We start from the raw sequence: 25405 nt of genomic DNA, 5'->3' as shown, positions 1-25405 counted from the left end.
TTAATTCGAGTTCCATTAGTAATCAATACAGTAATAATGTAATAAAAACAAGTTATTCAAGTTATCCATAAAAGAATTCTTAAGCTCAGTATATTATATTTATTGTAAGGCAATATGGTATAAATATCTTTAGAATTTAAATGTAATTAGTATTTTATTTACAAATGTAAAGTAATATTTATTAATAATTATATATAGTATAAAAATATTAATAAAATATATAGTATAAAAACTTAATAATAAAATTCTTGATTGCACTTAGAAATGCATTAATATCAACTATTAGAAATAATGTGAGTAAATATGAACTTATCTCAAAAAAAGATCTCTTTCAGTCAACCCAACACAGTAGCACAAGAAGTCTTGAGTGGGCATTAGTAGCGTAAGAGTGTATTGAAAACATACATTTAAGTACAGTAGTACTACATGTAGTAAAATGTATACAAAATATAAATCTACATATATATAAATAAGAAAAATATAAATTAGTAAATTAGTATAAATTTTATATTCCTATGTATAATAACTTGGTTCTTAAGTGAGATAATATGTGAAAGGAGATGTTCTAGTTTATACTTTGTGTTAAAATCACATATGATTTTAACAAAAAGTACTAGAAAGATTCAATATTAAATATTATAAAATATTAATAAAATATTAAATCAAATCTACCTACAAAGTAAATCTATCTACATTACTGTACTACACAGACTATCTAATCGACAATTGGCATATTGACAATTAATGATCGATTAGTTCGACGTGACATTTCACCTGCGTAAGTGATGCGGCCTGGTCGTGCTGATCCCGTTCTAATTTCTTGACGTCATTGAGCAATTGATCAAGTCCGTACAGCCGTTCCTCTATGCCCTTGATCTGTTTCAATCCGTACATATTCGCCCATGTCAAGATTCGACACAGTTCCTCTTCATGCTCCTTCAGGGGCTCCGCATCGATCTAAAAGTTGAAAAAAAAATACTGTCGACTATAATCCGCAATAGGGGTAATCGACTATTGCTCGTCCGTCCGCATTTTGAGTAGAAGAATTAGAAGTAGTGAGAGAGTCTATCGCCGACACTCGGAATATATTAGATTTTTTTATTTGTGTTTCTCATAACCCGAGAACTAATGAGTAAATTAAATTGATACAAAACGATTATGAAGTCGGCGAGATTGAAGGCACGGTACCTTCCTTTTATTTCATTAAATATAGTAAACAATAAGAGGTTTTAGATTTTTATTAATAGGAAATTGCGAATTTTCAATATATTTGCAAAATTAATGAATTAAATTAAAATATAATATATATTGTGGATGCTTACACTACATTCAAAATAACATTGCAAATCTGTTAAGACTCTTACAGGATTCAAATCAATATAAATGAATAAAATGTGCATTAATGAATGTGTGTGTACTAAATTATCAAAATCAGTAACTATATTTAGTCAAACCAATACATACGTTCAAATTTCTCGATACAAAAGCTAAAATATAATTTATCTAAATCCCTTGTCTACCCTTTACAGAATAAAATCTAAATTAAATTAATTTAAATATCTACGAGGCGACATACCAGCGCGAGGCCTTTCTCGCAGTAGTCCAATATATCTTGCAGCGACGCCTTGTTCCCCTGAGCCAATATCCAATGTAAAAGCGAGGGCTCTTCTTTGCTATCGTATGAGAAAACATCGAACCGATCTCCTTCATCTGACACCTCAATTTGCTTTTCGGTTTCTGTCTGTTCAACAGCGCCATCTTTACTTGTCGACGCGTCTTTTTGATCAAAAACTGAAATAAAATATAATGTCAAATGTCTGATGAATAGTGTACATATCCACATATGTCTTGTTCATTTTGTCTCCGATGCTATGCATTGATATGGGGTAAGGCGGCTGTAAACACAAAGTACAAAGCAAATCGCTACACCTACAAAATACTCTTGCTAACATTCTGCACGTTATGTTGTTGTCGTGTGGAGGAATGGTCTATGACAATTTAAAGAAAGGATGTATCTTTGCACGTGTTGATACCAGTTTGATATGATATAGTACAGCGAATACAGACTTTTAATAAATAGAACATCATAAATAATAACTTCCGAGTACCTACTCGTCATCAATAAATCAGCGAGCCTGCTGCATGCAGCACTATCATTCTACCAGTTTTCTAAATAACGTTACACTACCTTTACCTTTATTATACAAAATTTAGACTTACCATCTTCCTCAGACAATTTGAATGCTTCCACCCCAAAATCCTGGCATCGCTTGTTCTCAGAGCTGTTGTCTAGGGGGTGACTGACCCTGTACAGATGGCCTTCAAAGTTCTCCTCAAAAACGTCAAAGCCCGAGAAACGGTGCGCCTCCGCATTCACTTGCAGCGCGGGCAGAATAGGTATCTTGCCAAGTGACTCTAACACTGCGCCGAGTCTACAAATACATTTTAATATTAGCAATCTACCCTCATTGATCATACAATCTCACACAGTGTGGAATAAAATCATCAGCATTCTTCCGAGTTCTACCAGTAAAACGGAACATTTTTAATAATCATACCAGTCACCTTTTATCATCGCACCACTCGCCATCGACAAGGGATTCACTCTCACACAATAGAACCTAAATCTATAGTCGCGTATAGTGCAGTTTCAGAGGAGTTTTCTCCCGCGAACGCTCTGGCTGTGGAATGTGCTCCCTGCCAAGGTTTTTCCTAGAGATTACTGGTACAGTATGGGGTTCTTCAAAAAGGGTATATTAAGGTTTCTTCAGGGCCGGCAACGTGCACGTGATAGCCCTAGTGTAGCAAGCTGCAAGCAGCAAGTGTAACAGGCTATATATGTATTTGCCACCTTCGTGGTATGAAAAGAATAAACATTTTTTACTAAGAAATATGGATTTAAAAGTCACAAAAAACATCCTAACTATTACTATTATTCACAGACGGGCTTTTTTCAGGCAGAAAAACCTGTGACACTGCAACCTTTCCAGTATCCTTTGTGCTTCCCATACTAACTTATTACCTTAGGACGCGGCGTTTTAATATGTAAAACAGATAACTGAAACTCTTTCAATGATCAATCCTTATTACTTGAGCAAAAAATGTTTAATTATATTTTCCGAACACACCCTTAATACGATTCTAATGATTTCGATTTCACCCTGTATATATCTATGAAGCCTTAAGAGACCACTCCTCTACAATCAAGTAGTTACAAAATTAGTTAGAATATTCAAGTCGCTAAAATCAAAAAGTTAATGGCATTATTTCAAAAATCAGTATGAATAGCATTATAAAGTTGGAGTTAGAACCAAGTACATGATGATCTGTGACATAATACATTAGCATACTATATTTACGCTACGAGTATCAATTTACAACTTTAGTTTTAGAGACAGTTTTCATGAAGGGCTCCTCAAAATTGACCTCAATGTTAATTAAATCACTACAATGCGTATTTACATGTCCTAGTAAACTAGTGAATATGTACCTCCGGTTTTAAATGAGGTTATCACGTAGACAATTACCACAGTTGCGACTCCAAGGTCGATTATTTGTCCCATTAGGTAGTAATAGTTCATTAAAAAAGTATTATTAAACAATTACACTAATGTAGAAACTTTGTATAAGTACTTTACAAGGTCAATAAAAGTTATGTAATATACATATTCGCATAAGGGTTAAGTTTTTATTTGAATTGTATTTTTTTCATAAAAGTATTTTATTTTATCCTTATTTTTTTGCGCTCACCACTAAAAAAAAAAACTAAAAATGCTATATAGATTATGTACGTTTAGATGGAACATCAAGTTTCAAAAAAACGTTAACCAATTTTTAACTCTTGTATCGGTGTTTCTCGACAATTTTTTAAGGAAACAATCCTAAAATCATTTATGTACGACTTAAACTAATGTGAATATTTTTTATGCAACTTAGAATGACAAACAAACTAACGGCCCATCTGACGGAAAGTGACCGTCGCCTATAGACATGAACAGTACCATGGACATAACAGATTATACTGTTTCGTCCATAATATCCATGCGTTGCCATTACTGAGGACTCAGATGTTACTCCTATATACCCTGTAAATTCACTGCCATATCCTACCCTTCAAACCGAAACACAGCCATGCAAACACAACTGCTTCACAGTAGAAACACGAATGTGACAAAAGTGCCCAAGCAAACGACTTCTGTACAAAAACTCTCTCTGATGAATTGATAACAATTTATAATAATCTACCTTTTCTCTCCACTCGTGGTTTTAAAAGTAGAAAAACTAATGAAGTTGATCACTTCTAAATAGCTTAGTATTCTTTAAAATAAAACATATACCAGTTTTTAAATTAAACCTTCAGGAACACAACTGTGCAAATGGTGCTGACTAAAAATAGATGGACAGACAAAATTTATATAAATTATTCTTTTGACTTCTATTAGTCTTATAAGAAACTTTATATTTTCTTAAATACCTCTCATTTGCAGTAACAATTTTATTATAGTACTGAGATAAATATTGTCGCAAATAGCTTGCCAGAATTTCTAGCAAAGATTATGTGGTTATGTTTATATTATTTAAGTTTTAATGACTTTCACGAGTCACTCTAATGACACATGTGAATATTGACGCGAAGACAAATATTTTACATCTTATTATCTGACCATCCCGGCCAAATATAAACAAAGGAACACCATTAACAGATAACATTATACTAAATTGAACAGCACTGAATGCTGTAAACAGAGAAATTCCAATGCTCATATTGTATTATTAACAGGTAAAAATTGACTGACAGAAAACTGTTACTAGACAATAGATTTTGATTCTCAAACAAAAATATCGACATCCACGTGGCCAGACCAGACCAATTACGTTGATTTTTAAACCAAACTACTCAACGGATTTTGTTGTAATTTCTATAGGGCCAATCTGAAAACCAGCTTCAGGTAAAAAAAAGAATTTTTGATATCGATTTATGAGTGATGGAGTTACGAGGCAATAAAATATACCCAAATTGAGAACCTCTTCCTTTTATGAAGTCGGTTAAAAATGTTCAGATGTGGACAACATATATTTTAATACCTCCAATATGTATAAGGAACATAACACAATGTTGAAATAATAAGAGCTCTTAGTGTAACTACTTGACATACTGTACTGAAACAAGTGACCAGGGCCCGATCTAGGAGAGGGGGAAACAACCGTGCTATTGCTCAGAGAAGCAGTCGAGAGTAAAAAAATGGTAAGCATTCGCCTAGCTTTAAGCATAAAAGCTCGCCTTTATTTGAATACAATACAATAATGTGTTATCGTCAAGGACGGTAAATAAATATTACACTTAACTGGAACGGCGAAATAGCTAAATGCGGTCTTGTCAGTGGCTATTTCAAAATCTAACTTCTCTCTAAGTCTCACAATACGCCAATAGAAAAATTAATTAAATATAGGAATTGGACCATCATTATCATCGCACTATGGGCTTTATTAATCAAATTAATGACTATGATAATTAAGTATAAATGAGATAACAAGCTAGACATGTATTCTGCATCTTAAATGTAAATGTAGCCTTTATAAGGATATGTAAAAAATCACTGGTCAGTCATGCATGAGGAAATAAAGAATAACTAATTGCGAATAATCCTTATTAATAAGCCTTAGTTACTAATAAAATCGTAAATAGCTCCGTACATAGGAGACATTTAAGAAAAGTTGATAAAGGGTCTTAATTAAAGCAACTGAAATAAAAACTTTTTTTACTTCGTCTTTGTATCTGAATGTTTGTTCCGGCATTACGCAGAAAGCACTACACCAAGTTGGATACGGTTTAACAGCTTTGTTCCTGAAGAAACTAACTTAAAATATGGAGTATGTCATGATAACAGTATTATATATTGATATATGATATAACAATAAAAGTAGTTTAATTCATTGATTTACCTACTTCAGATATCCACGCGTACGAAACAACGGGCCAAAAATTTGTTACCTAATTATAGATATATAATATAAAAGAGGATGAATGACTATTTGATCAGCACACAGCCGAAATTATTAACAGGAAAATTTACATAAGACTAATGGTGGTGTTAAGATTTTTTTGATACTCAAAGAATCAGTAAACAGCAAGATCTGCACGATCGAAGCCGCTAAAAACACTCCTAGTATAAAATATACTGTTAAAAGATGTAGGTATTTGTATATTTTAAATATCGAATTATAACAACAGATAAATTAATGAATACTACTTATTAGTAGTAGAAATACTTCATTCACATTATATAACATAGGAAATAAAAGAACACAAACAGTAGATAAAATAGATACACTTGTATAAATATACACAGCGACCTTAATACAGAAAATAATCTATTAACATATGTGTAGTTAGACTAAAGAAAACAAGACCACAGAACAAAAATTAGAACACATATTAATCGGTACCTATATATAAAATAAACTAAAACATTAACGCAAGCATAACTTACAAAGTTGTTAGCGAAATCAATATAGCAAAGAAAGAATGCTATTAATATATTGACACTAAATAAAAATTTAAGAGGCAGAAAAAGAAAGATTCTCTCCGTTATTCTAATTCCACTCTACAGAATAAAGAAATGGTCGTAATGCGAATACTAAGTTGGAAATCCAATGATAATAGTCATAAAACTGTAAAATTTCCCTAATAACAACAGCCGAAACCCGAAAATATTTTTTAAATATTTCATACTAAATTGATCACGTGACAGCATGGTTACTATGGACAGTTTGAAGATTATTTTGTCTTTAATTTTGACTATACTCTTGAGAAAAGTTGTTTAATTTTATGAATCTTAAATACTTATTACATCCGTATATTCCGATGATTAATAGTTATACTTTATTTAAATGGAGCTTTATGCTTAAAATAAGATTTCACACTAAATGACAACAGCATGAAGTTACTGTGGCTCACCTCGTGACAAAAGACTTGGACCTACTGACCCTGTGCACGTTGTGACTGCGTTAAATAAACATACACAGCCCGTGGTCCAAAATTGATAAATTGGAAGTTAATCTATTTTGTGCTAACCTCATTTAGGGATATAGTATTGGATACATACGTAATACCTAATCAGAAACAACAATTAGTAGGTCGTTAAGTAACCTATTTATGTATATGTATACATATATATAATATAGTAGGTTTTATTACGCATAGAATGTGCTGGTGTAAAAATGAAAAAAGGCATGCTACTTTGGATAGAGCACGTACAATATCAGATGACAAGTCAACAACACAGGTATGTACACAATACGAATGTAATGCAAATACAGGAGAAATCTAAAGAAACCTGCAATGATCAAATAAACTGTTCTGTTTCAGGGAGGAGTAAAGAGATTGCGAAATCGGAAGAGATACAATGATAGAGGTCTTTAGATCTGACTTCGCTCTGCCTACTCCTCAACGCTATTAGCGTGAAGATAGATATGATGGTGACGACGATATTAACCATTAACAGTCCACAGCTGAACACAGGCCTCCCCCATAAGAGGCGTTTGCCAGTAATTATGACGCTTGGCTGACAAATTGCAACCACAACTAGGCTATTGGTGGTGTTTTAAGAGCGACGGTGCTGCCCATCTCTCGACCATTAACTTCCTTCAATCGTCTCTTACGACACCCAAAAGTAATCGTGAATATAGATATGACTTACGAATATTTATTAAAAGATATGGCTTCAAACAAATTACCTTAATTCTAAGTAGCAATTTGCTGACGACCTCCGCCAAGTGACGTAATTAAAAATTGTTTATAGAAGCACCAGAATCGATAACAAATTATAAAACTTTTATATATGAGATATATTTACTGATGATTTCTCCGATATATATAAACAAAAAAAAATGTTGAAGAAAAATTACTTAATACGTTTACGGCAATATAATGAACTAGCGGTAAAGTGTAAATAATTTGATTGTATAAACCCATTTGTAAATTTACGTGTGTCATAAATGGCTTAAATAAAAAGTTTATCTATCTTATCTATCTAGCAGCCCATCTCGGCTTCGCACGGGTGGACATTTTTACGACATTTTGAAAAGTGGTTATTGTGACATAATGATAATAGCTGGGCATATAGTATCGCGAAGATTTTTATAGTAATTGATATTTTCTTCAATATTATAGAACATACTTTTGTTTCCGCAGCGCAAGCGACGAAATATATTTTTTAACATTTTTTTACACCTTGAGTTACATTACTAAAGTTTTAGTAAGGATCCCTAATCTTTTCTAGCAATAAATATAGCCTATGTTACTTAGGGTGAATATAGCTTTCTAATGGTGAAAGAATTTTTGAAATTGGCAAAGTGGTTTTTGAGTTTATTCATTACAAACATACACAGAAAAATACAAATGTTTCCTCTTTATAATATTAGTGTAGAAGTGTAGATATAAAAGCAAGAAAAAAATTATATAATGAATCTCGCAAGATAGAACCGGAGGTATTTCGAAGTATTTTTTAAAATCGTCCCAAAAATGCTTTTAAAGATACAATACAATAGACAATATTTAAAAAGTCATGCATTTCGCTGAAATCACTGGTACAAGAAATCAATACAAATATAACCCACAACAATATCGTGAGAAGCGGTCGTTAAAATTGTAAATTGTAATCGCAAAACGCAAATAACTTACGTATTCAATTGCTCTTGATACTCCTCCTTTTTCTGGCGATGTTTCTTAAATGACTCTTTGAAATTCCTTGATCGTTCACAAAACTCATTGTATATGTCCTCTAAATTGGCTACGACTGCTGCCCATCCCTAATGTAATAAAAAAATATTTTTTATTAATCCCTAAATCATAAATACATAATTAACTAATTTATAATAACAAATGTGTTGATAGATATATGTAAACTAGATTATATGTCTACAAAAAACTAAATATGATTATACATACTAGATATTGAGATCGACACTATCGATCGATAGTCTATACCTATCTCTAAAATTAAAATATCAATTTGGCATCAATCATCGGATCGGATTAATGTCGTCTGCTTGGGTACCTCTGTCCCATTCGTTTCAACCGTAAAGCAGTTGTATTTGCATAGCTGTGTTTGGGTTTGAAGGGTGGGATATGGCGTGAATTTACAGGGTACACAGGAATAACATGTGAGTCCTCAGGAATGGCAACGCATGGGAGGTATCATGGGCGAAACAATATACTCTGTTTTGTCCATGTTACTGCTCATATCTATAGGCGACGGTTACTATTTTCCATCAGGTCGGGCGTGGTGCCGAACAAGCATACAAATGCTTGTTTGCCACCTTTGTAGTATAAAAATATCAATATATCAATCTTTATCATAAAGACCATTATATATATTACTAACAGATTTAAGTCACATTTATTTAGATTATGATAGTGCATAAAACAGTAATTTGGCGAAATTAAATTAAAATATTAGGTTAAGAAATAAGTTTAAAAAAATGGTACCTCAGAATCGGCCGCACTATATGTACATATGCCCACACCTACCTATTATATATATGTTATATTACCTAATATATATTAATAAGCAAATCAAAAACCTCCACTTTTATGTAAGCACTTAATAAGACTATATGTTTGTAGTAGTAAAAGCATCGAAACTGCTCTCACCTGATGCTGTAAATGCTGCTCATGTACCAATTGTTCACAGCTCCTAGACACTTCGTATGCGAGGTCACTGAACTTCTGAGCGAGAGTTGCGCACGAAATCACAGTATTTATGTTATTCGATTGCATGGAACGACACAGGTCCACATTTGCCTTCAGTTCGGCCACTGATTTCCCATCAAAGCCTCGACTTTCGCTCCTGGATTCACCAGCTCCTAACTCCGCTATTGGACTCAGGTCACACACTGTCGTATAAAAATATATATATATGTCTATTCTGAACCGTTATTCATACTTATCTCATTTAGTACTAATGTTATCACATTTTTTTACGAAATTTATCGTTAGAAAATAAATAAGACATAAAAATCTATATACTAGAAATTTAAAGTAAAAACATGCAATAAATAAACTGTAAGCAAAATTAAAAAAGACTACAATAGTCGAATTATTCACCTAAAAGCTCTGAATACATGTTGTAAGAAAATGTCGTATATGTTAATATATTAATAGAATCATAATAGGGGGTATCATGGGCGAAACAGTATACTCTGTTATGTCTATGGTACTGCTCATGTTTATAGGTGAAGGTTACCACTTTCCATCAGGTGAGCCGTCAGCTCGTTCACTGACTGCTAAGTTGTATAAAAAAAATGTTGCATGCAATAATGATTAACACACAGTAGTTAAATTAGGATTTTTTCATCTAACTCGAAAGACACTAGACTTTTTTATTTAAATTGTGATAACACTCCCTACTATTATAGATTTAAACAGTCTATGAGTTGGTGGGATAAATATTGTTAGAAGATATAAAATGTTGGTAAATACAAATAAAGGTACATTAATATTATTATAACTCACTGGATTGTTTTAGAAGGCTCTCTTTTACAGATGGTTTGCTGAACATATATATAGGATTTGTATCCGTTCCAGCACTGTACGATGATACCATGTGATCAGACTGCAGTACCTCACCACCGCTCACCAAGAGCACCAAAGAGTTTGACGATATTTTTGTTTTTTTCTCTATAGCTGCTTTTAAGCTAGCCACGCTGTAATTAGAAAAGATATTAGACAGAGACAAAGAGATTAAGACAGGACTTCTAAAAGATATCCAGCAACTTGAATTGTCACAAAATTACCGTAAAGACAACACGAGTATAAATCCTACTGACTGCAAAAACAATCGCCAAAATCAGTTCAGAATTTGTCAATACAATCGCGTAACATAAAATACTGCCAAAATGAAAAACTTCCATTTTGAAAGTTGTTTAATCTTCATATACTAGCGATCCGGCCCAACTTCGCTTGAGCCGGATGGACAAGACAGAATTTTTTAAAATAATTTATAGCCTATGTAATTCGATAATAACTGATTGACACGTGAAGCCACGGGATACAGTTAGTGTGATATATTTTTCTATTAATAACACGTAAGATGTAAGAGACAGGTTGGCAAAAATTGAAACAATGAATTCAGACCATTATTCTGAACTGAAAACCAGTGGAAATTCTATCCGGAAAATATCAACTTTTTTAAAACTTTTGTCAAAGAGGATATTTCTGTGCCTTTCAACTGCGTATCGCGACAGAAGGAATTTTGATGGATCCACTCTCTTTAATTGTAAAGATTGATTTAGGTCATGTCCTGTATATCAACGATAAACACCGAGCTTCAGGACTTGCTTTATATTACGCAACAGAGTCCTAGCGGTAATCTTTATTTCTCGCAATAAGATTTTTAGCTTCTTAATGGGCGAATTATGTCTTTAAAAGCCTTTGTAGTTCTAATAGCACGCGGTCACCCCAAGCTTTTCTGGTCTTCCACAGAGGAAGTGTTATTGTATCTGTTGATAGTACGATATACGAACATACGGCTGATACCAAGCTTTTGAAGTGTCTGGAATATGACCGACGACTTCATACCTACTTTATGAAAAGCAATCACTGCAATCCTATTTTCTTTAACACCCCATTCCATATTGTAATTTGATAATAAACCCGAAAAATATGTAAAATGGCGCGAAATCGAAAGAAGTTTTTAAAATAATAAACGTGTTCCAAATTCAAAATAATGAAAATATTGAAAAAAAGTTTTTATGTAACAGTATTTATGGCCAGACTAGTTACATTGTGCGACGTCAAAACTAAGAATAGGTTATTATATGGCTGTGGTGCATTTCTGGTAGGAAAATAATCTGCCGTCTAATTCAGACCATTCATCTGAATCAGCTATTTTCATTTTGATCAAGCTGTCTCTTTCACCCGGTATATGACGACTTTGGTAGTATAATGGTTTAGCACACCAATTCCCTAATATCCATATTACAAGTTCTGATTAATTTGATGATCAATGGCCATGTGTAACATATCTAGTGTTATTTATGAGCATTATTTTTTTATATACTTACGTCTGCAATGTCAAACTCATATCGTATGTGGTCATTTGACCAGCATCCACATGAAATACATACAACATTGTGGTTTTTTATACTGCAACTTTGGGCAGGAAACAATACAAATTTGTACTACTCCTTACATTTGCCACCAACATCCATGAGGCTATGAACAAAAATATACCTAGTTATTTATAAAAATATAGTTATTGTTGTTATACTTATTAAGATAAGAAATTAATGAACATAATGTCAGATAAGGTATTTATTCCTAAATTTAACTTTGATTTCTATAATCATAGTGAATTTACACAGTACAGAGGAATAACACCTGAGTCCTCAGGAATGGCAACACATGGAGTGTATCATGGGTGAAACAGTATACTCTGTTATGTTCATGGTACTGCTCTTGTCTATAGGCAACAGTTACCACTTTCCAGCAGGTGGGCCATCAGCTTCTCTGCTATTCTAAGTCGTATAAAATAAAATATGTTTTAATTTAAAAATAGTTTTCAAAATAAGTAAAAACTTATGACTGTCTCCAGGTTCACTTGAACTATTTATGTTTAAATAATATAATTCTGAGAAAACTATTTTAATATATAAATTAACATGCATGCAATCATTTGTGATCCTTTATATATTAATATTATACATATTTTTTTTTATTTAATTATCATACATAAATACATTAAAAAAAAATTGATATGAAAGTTTATAAAGATTATTGGATATTTAGATGTCGCAATCATACTTTAACTGATGCAAATTTGATACTACTAATACATAAAAAATATTAGGTATTACAGTTTCTTTTCTGTGATATCAGTACACACTAGTAGAACTCCAATGAAAAAAAAAGAAGAAGGTTAGCCTATCATGATGAATTCATTTAAAATTATCTATGTTTTCAGATGCGACTGCATAGAGGTCTATGCAGTCATCTCTGAAAAAACTAACAGTCAATAAATCTGACAGGGTATAGTGCTACTAAGGGGCTAATAGTCCCCATTACTAACAACTTTCCTTCACTGGTACTTATATTATAATCCATAAGTATCTAATAAAAATATGGAACTGTAATTTCGAATTTACTATAGAAATTTTGATGTCAAGGATAGAAAAAGTACTGCAAATAAATAAACAAAATAAATAAACAAACAAACCAATATGTCTATGTATTTATCTGCCATAATTGAAAATATTATAACATTAATAAAGTAGGTAAATGTGATTCTACAATATTACAAACCCTCACTAATATATCAATGTGAAAATTATATATATATATATATATATATATAAATAACTTAGAGTACTACTCTGATTGGAAAGGCAGAAGGGATTGTTAGTAATGGGGATTAGCCCATTGCTAGCAATAAACCCCATCAGGTTGACTTCACAGTTCCCTCTAGAAACCATCATGATTGTTTTATTGTTGAATTTGTCACGATGCTATTTCATCTTCACCTATCATCCGTCACTGGTGTACCCTACCAATGTATACCGAGCGCAAACAGGGTTACCATTCCAATATCATCCAGTAGAAAAAAGTACTCTGATTACTAACCCTATGAGTTCTTGATGAATTTATCACCTATCATCACTCAATAATACCTATCAATCTATACTGATCATGCACACAGATTTACCATTATCAGTTATTAAAAAAAGGTATAATTAAAATGTTCTTCACTAATTTTAAATTTTCCCCATTTTACAACTGTTTTTCTAAAAATACATAAAAAGTTAAAGAATCATGATGATTGCAAGCAGCAGCAAAAAAATATGTATAATAAAATAGTAGTCAAGCTAGAATACTTATTTTAATCAGTTGCCAATTACATTGGTAAGTAACATGCTTTTATTTCACATAATGTTTAACAAAAATGCCCATAATGATTTCATTACTATAAAAATAAAAGTGTTCACCAATGTTTCAAATAACTTATATATCTATAAGTACATATAAAAAATATTTTTATTATAATGTCATTACCATAATAAACCATATTAATCAAAATATTATTTATAAATAATACCTATGGTATATGTAATTGTCTAAATCTGCGGAGAAGGTTCTGCAGTGGACAAAGAGTGATTGAAATGATGATGATATTGTGATATGTCTCTGACTTCATACATGTAAATGTTTTTTCCAAATATACTAACATTAAAACATTACAATAGAAAACAATATACGATTGATATATATATTATGTAATTAAACTAAACTTTCAAAATTAGGCGCGCACACCAAGTCCAACAAACAAACACGCACTACACATGCCCAAAATAAACAATACTAATGCAATTATTTTCACATTTTTTAATTTGCGCTATTTACTTATGGCTTGTCTGTGAAGAAACTACATATATACCTACTTGAAAATAAAGCAAAATATTAACATAAAATAATATCACGTTAAATCATTAAGGAACAACGTGTTATTTTGTGCGTTTGAGCGCATTTATTACAACAAAGATTCAACACTTACGAACAACAGATTCTGAAGATCAAACGATTATAGTACAACACATTTCATAAATCGTTGATTTACTGGAATACAATTAAGACGTTTTATTCGGCAGTATCAATCACCAGAGATAGGAGAATTTTTAATGTATTATGTTTGATTCAATAAATCTCTTGAGGTCATAACATCACCACCATTACTCGATAATCAACTCAAGCAGCCAAAGCCAGCTGACAGTTAAAGTGTTGCCTGAAATAATAATTAAAATAAATAAATATAATTTTTTTTTCAATGGATGATTAATAAAATGGTAACCGCGCCCGCGCTAACGGTTTACACTGGAGGGGCACCAGTGAGGGATGATAGATGAGATAAAAGGGCAAGTCAGTTAGCCCATTGTGAAGCATAATGGTTTCCAGGGGGGACCACGAGGAGATCGACCTGATAAGGTATAAAGCTAGCAATGGGACTGATAGTCCGCATTACTAACAATCCCTTTCTCCCCCATAAGTAGGTACTATTACACACTTACTAAAATAAAATAGAGTTGCCTGCATTAAAGCTGTCGAATCTAAGAACAAGGAAATACGTAGAAGATATGATAAAATAAAAACTGTAAATCATATGGTTGCCTCCTTTGTTCTTATACAAATATAATTAGTAAAAAGAGGACAAAAGATACACCATCAGTTGCTATTTTTCTCAATTCATAGCAGCTAGTGAGTAGAAAATATGTATATAAAATTTTTGTTCTTATTTTATCATTCCCTCGATGTAATTCCTTGTTCTTAGAATAAAAAGAAATGACATATCTTGATGAATTTGACTTACGAACTAGTCAAAATCGTTTTTATATGTCCTTCCCTCTCTACTGCATTGGCAATGTCATAAATACAACGAGCAACACACTATGTGAATTATGCATTCCATCTATTCTATTTCGAAATCTTTATGTTAAATTGTAAGCATAGATAAGAATAGATTTATGGGTAATGAAGTACTTAACATTCACTCAATATGTAGCTATTATATAGATATTCTTTATTAGCACTATGCAAAAGTATATCTGCATTTACTTACTATATTTTTTTCATTAGCCGATTGAGTCATCATTTCTCTAAACTTATCTCTAAATAAAAATATTCATTTGATGCTACATCGAAATCTTTATTGTAAAGACCAATGTAAACTAATTTTCTAATAAATTTAAGCCAAAATTATTATAGTTTTAGTTTATAATGGTACGATAAACAATAAGTTCTAGAAATTATCAAATATTAGTTTAAGAGATAGGTTCAGAGAATGCCTCAGTTTCGGCTCATTTATTGTATTGTACGCTCTCATGAATAGACTGTATGGTTTTTGATTCCACTATTTAAAGATTTTAGAGTATTAGATCACAATTTTTAATTAAATAATCAGCAAACAAATATTAACTAATTAATTCAACATCGAATTACCATGTGGTCCCGCCATAGAATAACGGGAAAGAAAGGGCACCCCTTTGTCGTAGGTGTCGTAAGAGACGACTAAGGGAACTTAATGGCCGAAAGATAGGCAGCAGAGTCCCTCTTAGAACATTATCAAAGCCTAATAATGGTTGCCAATTGCCAACCTGCCTGCCAATCGTTGCAATTACTGGCTAACCCCCTCTTTATAGGGGAGTCCTATGTTTAGCAGTGGATAGTTAACGGCTGAAGGGATGGAATTAGGGAATTCAAGGTCAGAAATCAAAAATGCGCATATTAATTAAATAGACATTTGGTATATTTGCACAATAACAGTATACATACATACATACTTACCAGAGGGAGACTTAGTACAAAAGTCGATTGCTTGGGTACCTCTGTCCCATTCGTGTTTCTACCGTGAAGCAGTTGTGTTTGCATGGCTGTGTTTCGGTTTGAAGGGTGGGATATGGCGTGAATTTATAGGGTACAGAGGAATAACATCTGAGTCCTCAGGAATGGCAACGCATGGAGGATATTATGGGCGAAACAGTATACTCTGCTATGTCCATGGTACTGCTCATGTCTATAGGCGACGGTTACCACTTTCCATCAGGTGGGCCGTCAGCTTGTTTACCATTCTAAATTGTATAAAAAAAATACATTCTTTCAAATTAGGAATTTGCTACCAAAGAAAGAGATAAAACAGTTCAATAGGTAAAAATGAATTTACGGAAGGTTTGACGTTATTATGAATAAGTGGAGTCTCTAAAATGCAATTTAATTGTTTAATTCTTGACTCCCTTGGGAGGAAGGGATTATTAGTAATGCAGACTACTAGTCCCATTGCTAGCAATATACTCTGTCAGGCAGACCTCCACGTGGTCTCTCTAGTCATCCCTCACTGGAGCCCGCATCACCATTCGTTCCATTATCATCCATAAAAAAAATACCTTCCTTTGCAGTACAATGACGACATGGCGCAGTGGTCGGCACGTTGCTTTGTGTAAATGAGGTCCGGGGTCCAATTCCCAGTCAGGCTGGTTTCCATGGGGGGGCCATGTGGAGGTCGACCTGACAGAGTATACCCTATATTGCTAGCAATAGGTTAGGTAGTTCGCGTTACTGCTAATTCTTTCCCTCCAGGCAGATATTAGCTTTTATTACCAACTTGACTATTTGGTCAAATTGGTAATAAAAGCCATTTGGCTTGATTTTGAATTTTCCTTCTTTCATATTATTATTTGGCAAGTATAATGCAACATTTCAGTTGTGTCTTACGAGGAAAATTATGAGGTGTTGGGGTGAGGGTGTCATATTGTCTAATATTGTATTTTTACTTTATTACCAGATTGATTACAGTCAACTAATAAAAATCAATGATATAATTAATAACTTAATTTAGTAACTGCTTAATAGATAAATATTTCACAATATTATTTAAAAGACTTAGTAGGTAAATTAATTTGTAAAGTGATATTTTTACACAATTTTAACTATTTCGAAAATTAAAATAAAAACGTAAGCAACATGAAAGAAATTTATTTAAATCAGACCTTATCTTTGTCTTAACATTATTAATACTTGTGTCATAATAAATATGAATACTTAATTTAATAATAAATAAAAAAGACATAAACAATATAAACAACAGTTTGTAAAAAAAATTGTTCATTAATCTTAAATCTTTACATTCTCTGTCTATTAGTTGAAATCTAGTTACAATCACAATATAGATTATGAGTATTTCAAGGTGAAATAGTTTGACCTCTAATACAAGAACAATTGTACCTACTTATCTAAAATCAAACTTTTTATTAGGTTAATATTGCTTGATAGACAACATTACATTATCACAGCTCTTGTTAATATTATTTAATACAAGATAACTGGTAAGGCACTTGTAAAAAAACCCTATTCTTAGTTTTTTGTCATATTTATATTCAGAACTGAAATATGCAAAACAGATACTTATTTACCTACAAATGTTACAAGTAGATACACACCTACTTGTATGACTTGATCTGACCTTAACATGACCTTACTGTAGATCAGCGATTATAATTTTTAAACTGTGTTCAGCAATACTAGTAATTTGTGAATACAATAATTCTGATATTATGTACATAAATTTATGTAAATAGTCAGACTTTCACCCCACAATTAATGGTCTCTTAATTAAAATTTGGAATGTTATTAAGTATCATATTCTTATATAAATTGTAAAAATTTTATCAAAAATATATAGAAGATTATGCATTATTAAAATATAACTTCTACACTTAGAATAATACAATGTCATAAATTTAAAAAAAACTTTCATCAGCACAACAATAAATTGACAATGAGAAAAATTATGCGTCTTAAGAGAGTGTAGGTTTCTTCCATTTGTATGAACCAGAATATTTAAAGTCATATTCTGATAACTTTGTATCTGCCTCTGGTGGCCCTCTTGATCCAAACTCATATGGAAGGGGCCTGATATGCTGCTCCTCTAGCAACTTCAAAACAGGAGTAAAAATACGCCAAGCTTCTTTCAATTCATCATTGCGCACAAAATGCATCTGTGTGCCAGTAAACACATCCAATATCAGTCTCTCGTATGCATCAGGAACATCTGCCTCCTTATAACGCATACTATAAGTCAGATCCAATTCAGTTTCCAAGAGATCAAATTTCATACCAGGAGATTTACACATGAACTTTAAATAAAGCGCTTCTCCTGGCTGAACTCTTATAACCAACTCATTTCTCTTAGCATGGCCATTAAATATATCTCCTGGCACATCTTTATACTGTATCCTTACCTCTGCTTTTCTTTCATTTAGTGCCTTGCCACAACGTAAAATAAATGGTACTCCTTGCCATCTAGCATTGTTAATATGTAAAGCTGCCAATGCATATGTGGGAGTAACAGAGCCTTTTGGAACTGTCGGATCATCCAGGTAACCAAGTCGCTCTTCACCTTGACCCTTAGGGTTACCAATATATTGTCCTATGAGTATGTCATCCAATTTTATAGGACTTATGTGTCTCAGAACTTTAACTTTTTCATCTCGAATGTCATTTGGGTTCAAGGACACAGGCTTCTCCATAGCAACCAGTGATAATATTTGAAGTAAATGGTTCTGCATTACATCTCGAATAATACCAAAATCATCAAAGTATCCTCCTCTACCCTCTGTACCAAATGGTTCTTTGAAAGAAATTTGGACTGAAGCAATATTTTCTCTATTCCAAGAAGGACTAAAAATCTGATTGGCAAATCTGATGGTCATCAGATTTTGGACCATTTCTTTGCCCAAATAATGATCAATTCTATAAATTTGTTCTTCTTTAAACAGTCCAGCTAGATGATTACTCAGTTTTTCAGAACTAATATCATCACGTCCAAAGGGCTTTTCTATTATAACTCGAGTAAATCCTTTGATTGACACACAAGCATTTTTTATATTTACAGTAACATCTTCAAATACTGTTGGAGGTACAGCTAAATAAAAAATTCTGTTAGCAATAATTCCTTTTTCATGCTTGGTAATTGTTTGATTAAGAAATTCATAATTTACTCTTTTATCATATGAGCCAGACAAATAATCATTCGCTTCCCAAAATTTTTTAAATTTTTCTTCTTCTCCTGGTCGCACTTTCATGTATTTTTTGCACTTATCTTGAACATCGGACATGCTCTGATTAGTGCGTGCATAACCAATAAATTTTGTTTTTTCTGGTAAAAGATTATCGCGATATAAATACCATATAGTAGGATAAATTTTCTTCTTAGCAAGATCACCAGAAGCACCCACCAAAATAAATGTATGGGGATACTCAAAATCTGTTTTGTTTTCCATGTTTCTAACCTGCGAATTTAACGTAAAACTTTAAAAGTCTTGTGACACAACGAGTTAAGTTTAGAGAAATATTCGAACACTTATTAAAATTTTTATTTGATTAATAATAAACACAGGCAATTTAAGAAAGAACCGCATAACTGTAAACACATGCTACAACTAAAACTGACAGAAACTTTGAGTGCAACTGTATTTTATAACCACAGCATAGTGTTGTAATAATCGTAGAATATCAATCAGGTATTAATCGATAATGATGCCAGATGTAATTAAAAAAACGATTAAGTAATTATTAAATTTAATTTACCTTAAAATTTCCAAGAATGCATTAAATGAAAGAACATCAATTAATTAGTGGTTTATCAAGTTTTGGATGTAAAAACTGAGTACGTATGTTCCTTCTGAATAAGACATATGAGAAAACGGCTAAATATTGTTTGATGCAGCTTAATGTAGGAATTTTTTTAAACAACTTAGAATGGCAAACAAGCTGACAGTCTACCCGATGGAAAGTGATAACCGTCGCCTATAGGCGTGAGCAGTACCATGGACATAACAGAGTACACTGTTTCGCCCACGATACCACTTGCGTTGATAATGCGTTGCCATTCCTGAGGACTCAGGTGTTATTTCTCTACTAGCGACCCGTCCCGGTGTCGCAAGGATCGACATTTTTACATTTTAAAAAGTAGCCATTAAGGCTGCACACGCGATGGAAGCTTAAAAATGGAGTAACTTCTCCCGTTTTCCCAGCATTTCCCTTTACTGCGCTGCTCCCATTGATCGTAGCGTGATGTAAAGTATATTATAACCTGCCCAGGAGTATAAAGAATAATTGTACCAAGTTTCGTTAAAATCCGTCGAGTAGTTTTTGTTTCTATAACGAACATACAGACAAAAATTTTATTGATTGCATTTTTGGCATCAGTATCGATCACTAATCAACCCTGATAGTTATTTTGGAAATATATTTCATGTACAGAATTGATCTCTCTACAGATTTATTATAAGTATAGATTAAATTATGTATACAACCTTGTTGTAGTTACTTTATATCAATATTAATTCCCCCATAATATTAAAAGGGGATGGGTCTGTGGCCTCTTAAGACAGGATATTATATTAACCTATTTAGGAGCCTAGTTATAAAACCACAACTACTTGACCCTTTTAAAATTATAATATTAATATTAGTAAACTTAAAAAACTACAGTTATGTTTTTATGTACAAATCTCATTTCATTTCAATTTTATTCCTCGCCTTATATAAACTTCAAAAATTTTAAGTCAAGCATGCATCTCAAATAAGACGGCATTCTTTAATCCTATCCCTAAAATTAAAATTTCAATTAGATATCATATTGAAATCTTTATTGTAAGGATCAACAAGAACTAAATATCTACTAGATTTAACTTTAAATATTATAAATTTATAATTTATAATACAATACAATATATAACATAATACATTTACAATGGTCAGTAAAATAATACTTTCGTATTTTACGATAAATCATATATATCAAATAAAAACATTGGTTTTAGCAAAGGATTTTAGAGATAGATTTACAAAAGACCACCTCGAAGTTAACCATTCTTTTAAAACTATGTAAATAAAAAATACTTCAAAATATTATCTTGAATTTATATGTAAAAATAATCAGATTTTATTTTGTTTAAACATCTAATGGACGTTTCTTTTCTTATTCCTCTTTTAATTCTTTTCAAGATTATATATAGGCCACTCTAATATGTTAACGATTATTTTCGCCTTTTACCTTATCACATAGATTTAATTTTTTCTAAAAAAAAAATCTACACACGTTGCTGTGCCGTTTACAGATGCGTGTTTTCGTTCAGAAATACAACAACTGAACAAGACATATATTAATTTTTAAACGAAACTTCATATACTGACGATTGACGTGACGCTTGCTTTTATGTCACTTGTGTGTATCGAATTGTAATTTCTCAATTGTGAAATATTTTAATTCAGTGTTCATTAGTTACTGAATAAGGTCTTCATTATTAAAAATAATTAGTAAGTTTATCATTCAATGTGTTTCAAAGAACCCCCAAAGATTTATGTTTTATAACGGGTATAATTTCAAGTATAGGTATATTTAGTTCAACGACCTTGTTACTGACAGGTTCATCTTTGCGACTGTAGTAATTTATGAAAGTGGTGAACCTATTGTAGAAGATAATTACAAAAGAGGATGGAGCCCTCGAGAGAGTCAGGCAAGTACATATATTCTAACTTAAAATAAAAAAAAAAGTAAGCATGCATGTAATTGTTACTAACTAGAAAGAATATCTCTGAGACATGATAATTAATTTGTTTATTTAGATTAGAATTACTGAAATGTATAGGTACTGCTCTGTGTGACATGTGTTGTAGTTATTATCCGTAAATAGATATTCTATTTTTTTTATTATTTTGAGATAATCTGAAAATTTCGGTTAGTGAGCCTTAAGGTTGTTATCGAACATGGTAATTTAACTTTTGTAATTTTTTTTCTAACACCATTCCCATAAAATATTATATATCGTTGCTACAATTGATTCAAGCTGATATTAGAATGACTTTTTCATAGTCACATTTCTGTGAACTCATTGTACTCTGAAAAATATAATGCAATATGCTAAACACCTTTATTACCCACAACATTTTATAGACATAGGTGGATTATTATTTTTCTGGTTCTGTTTATTTACTTGTACTATAATGCTAATTATTATATATTACTACTTTAAAATGTCATTAGAATATTAATAATAATATAAATAAATCCTCTTTATTCTCATATCCAACAATAGTTTTAAACTGTATTAATTATATTATGTTTAGTACTAGAAATCTTAATATCTATGTTAATTTATTAGTTATGTAGTCTTTTGGATATTAGCTCCATATTGGGTATAGGCCTCCTTCATCTAGTACCAGTGTTATTAAAAAATACCCAATAATTTCAAAATTACAAAAAAAAAAAAAAACATCAGTCCTGATTTGTCAATTTATTATATTAACTTCTGATTGTTTCATATAAAAATTTTGCTTAATCATTGAAGGGTGTCATATGTTATAATGAATAGAATTTTATGCATAATTAAATATATTTTAAAAGTAAAATTTCATTGGATGATTTAATGACAAAAATCAGATTAATAAAAAATTTATTGTTTATTATATTCAATATTTCCTTGTCTCTCATAGTAATGAAGATATTGAGGATGGCTTATATCTAGCAGTCACCTGAAAGGGGCTGATTATCGGCCTATTCAGGTTACTGCTTGATTTAACATCTCTTAATGTTATTGATATTATTTATAGGTGTTTTAGAGTATTATGGTGGCAGTTAATATGAATGTGTGTACTCATATACTAATATAAATTCACACATTTATATTAAATAAATTCAAGAGAAAAATAATAATTGTAATTTGGCTTTTATTTTTATTGGATATGATTTGCATTTGTTATTATAATTACCTATATACTTTTTTTGCCAAGGGTTGACTGGGAGAGAATGCTATATAGTATTAAGTCCGACTTTTGTAATAGATATTTTTTTGTGATGTGGTTAATAAAGAATAAATAAAATAAATACATAAATAGAATGAATAAAATACTTATTTTAAAATATAAATTTTTTAATAAGTATGTAGACAATAATATCTTTACACCTATTTACTTTTTAAGAATTATGACTATACTATTATGAGTGTTCATCTATGAAAATGAAGTACTATGCTAAAAAAATCTAAATTTTATCTAGCTGGAAGAAATTTTATAAATATTGACCTTACAATTATTTTCATGATAAAATATAATACAAAAAAAAAAAATTGTGAACCTTAATTATTTTTTATTCGCAAAAATTGAGTTCTTTACTTCTCCACCTACATTGATGATATTAGAGATTGAAATTGTAAACAATGAAATGTCATTGTCAATGACATTAGGCCAGTCAACATTATATTTTAATTTGGTGACTGCAATGAGGGTATGGCACTACAGTTTTTTTTGGTTTGTTTTGTTATATATTGGTCTTATTAAGAGCCCTCATATAATTTTTCCTTAAATATTTCTTATGTACAGATATAGTGCAGTTACAATTTTATTATGTATTTTTTAATCAAAATTGTAATTTTGTTCTTCTGTTGTCGTATCATACATATTTTAAAATTTGCAACGCTGTCTAGTAAAACAGTAATACTTTTATTGCTGCCAGGTGCTGATGTGTAAACAAATAACACATATAACACTAAGATGCTTTTTGATATGCAAACATTGGGAGACCAATATTATTATTTTTTAGCTGTTTTTTTTTATATCATTATGTAAAGTATTATACTTAAGTATTAATATATTAGTTATAAGCAATATCCTAATTTAACAAAGTTAGGATATTACATACTCATGTACCAATTTTATTCGAATCTATTCAGTTGTTTTGAGTATCAAACATACAAACATCTCAAATTATAAGGTTTATTAAATTTACTGTAGCATCAATACTCCAGGAAACTAAACAAACATTCTAATGCCTTTTTATTTTTTGTCAGCTTATTATTTTGTGTTTATTTACATATTTTTATATTATTTTACTTTAGTACCGACCCAATTCCGTTATAGTATAAGCCAAGAAATACCTACCAATTTATTTCTAACGTTTCATACGAGATGTCGTGTTACACAGTTCAGTCATATATACCTAGATGGCGCTACTGGTATAAATGAAGATTTGTTAAGTAGTAACGAGATGAAGAAAAAAACATTTACTCGTAATTATTCTAATTTATAAATAGGCACATAGTCATTGAAATAAATACTTAAGTTAATGTAATAATTTTATATGAATTCATATTATAATTAAGCTTTTGTTAATAAATGTTTTTTCTACGATAAGTACCTTGTAATGTTGTTGTGTACCTAGATACACCATGTATCTTGATACCTATTATAGTACTAACTAGCGGCCCGCCCCGATGTCGCACGGGTGCACATTTTTAACATTTCCCTTCACTGTTCTGCTCCTATTGATCGTAGCGTGATGAAATGTATACTATAACCTGCCCAGGAGTATGAAGAATAATTGTACTAAGTTTTGTTAAAATCCGTCGAGTAGTTTTTGTTTCTATAACGAACATACAGACAAAAATTTTATTGATTGCATTTTTGGCATCAGTATCAATCACTAATCACCCACTGATAGTTATTTTGGAAATATATTTCATGTACAGAATTGACCTTTCTACAGATTTATTATAAGTATAAATTATTAGGTATCTACTTAGGTACTGTTTACATTCCACTACTGGGCATTAGTATTTTGACCCTGGCCAGGCAACTTTGTATAGTGTTTTCGAGCCTTTTCTTCTTATTTGTGTTGAGCTTTGTTTTTCTAGTCGCCTTTTTCATTGTTAGTAGGCTTAGTAGTCAGTAGGCTCTAAGGGTCCATTGTTAGTAATACTCTCTATCAGGTCGACCTCCATGTAGTTCCTCCTGAAAACCATCGTGGTTAATTCTTGTTGAATTCGTTACGATGGACTAACTGATCTGCTTTTTCACCTTCTC

The 25405-nt window shown here is 31.5% G+C and overlaps 3 protein-coding genes across 6 annotated transcripts in view; 1 reads left to right on the top strand and 2 right to left on the bottom strand.

Annotated features, from left to right (window-relative positions):
• LOC113517106 (RB1-inducible coiled-coil protein 1) overlaps nucleotides 1-14758 on the bottom strand; it is a 30930-nt gene extending 16172 nt beyond the window's left edge. For 2 of the 3 annotated variants that reach the window (XM_026901672.3, XM_026901674.3), the window contains exons 1-8: nucleotides 14550-14758; nucleotides 12067-12217; nucleotides 10517-10707; nucleotides 9656-9897; nucleotides 8684-8811; nucleotides 2221-2432; nucleotides 1577-1791; nucleotides 775-957 (exon numbers count right to left, since the gene is read on the bottom strand). In XM_026901672.3, coding sequence (XP_026757473.2) covers nucleotides 775-957; nucleotides 1577-1791; nucleotides 2221-2432; nucleotides 8684-8811; nucleotides 9656-9897; nucleotides 10517-10707; nucleotides 12067-12134 — 1239 coding nt within the window. In that variant the 5' untranslated portion in view covers nucleotides 12135-12217; nucleotides 14550-14758. The remainder of the gene's footprint in view (nucleotides 1-774; nucleotides 958-1576; nucleotides 1792-2220; nucleotides 2433-8683; nucleotides 8812-9655; nucleotides 9898-10516; nucleotides 10708-12066; nucleotides 12218-14549) is intronic. The other variant, XM_026901673.3, reaches the window with a different exon arrangement.
• A 2740-nt stretch (nucleotides 14759-17498) lies between these two features.
• LOC113516632 (glucose-6-phosphate 1-dehydrogenase) lies at nucleotides 17499-20013 on the bottom strand. Its single transcript, XM_026901074.3, has one exon. The coding sequence runs from the start codon at nucleotides 19822-19824 to the stop codon at nucleotides 18340-18342; it is 1485 nt and encodes a 494-aa protein (XP_026756875.1). The 5' UTR covers nucleotides 19825-20013; the 3' UTR covers nucleotides 17499-18339.
• A 1741-nt stretch (nucleotides 20014-21754) lies between these two features.
• The window catches only part of LOC113516739 (protein ultraspiracle homolog), a 58459-nt gene continuing 54808 nt past the window's right edge, over nucleotides 21755-25405 (top strand). The window contains exons 1-2 of one of the 2 annotated variants that reach the window (XM_052901859.1): nucleotides 21773-21865; nucleotides 21975-22065. In XM_052901859.1, the coding sequence (XP_052757819.1) occupies nucleotides 22044-22065 (22 nt within the window). In that variant the 5' untranslated portion in view covers nucleotides 21773-21865; nucleotides 21975-22043. Of the gene's footprint in view, nucleotides 22066-25405 lie in introns of both variants that reach the window. The other variant, XM_026901205.3, reaches the window with a different exon arrangement.

Source organism: Galleria mellonella, unplaced genomic scaffold (genome assembly GCF_026898425.1).
Source record: "Galleria mellonella isolate WM207_F2 unplaced genomic scaffold, CSIRO_AGI_GalMel_v1 utg83, whole genome shotgun sequence".
Classification (NCBI taxonomy): domain Eukaryota; kingdom Metazoa; phylum Arthropoda; class Insecta; order Lepidoptera; family Pyralidae; genus Galleria; species Galleria mellonella.
The sequence above is the reverse complement of the archived record's forward strand: the minus strand, read 5'-3'. Positions and strand labels throughout refer to the sequence as shown.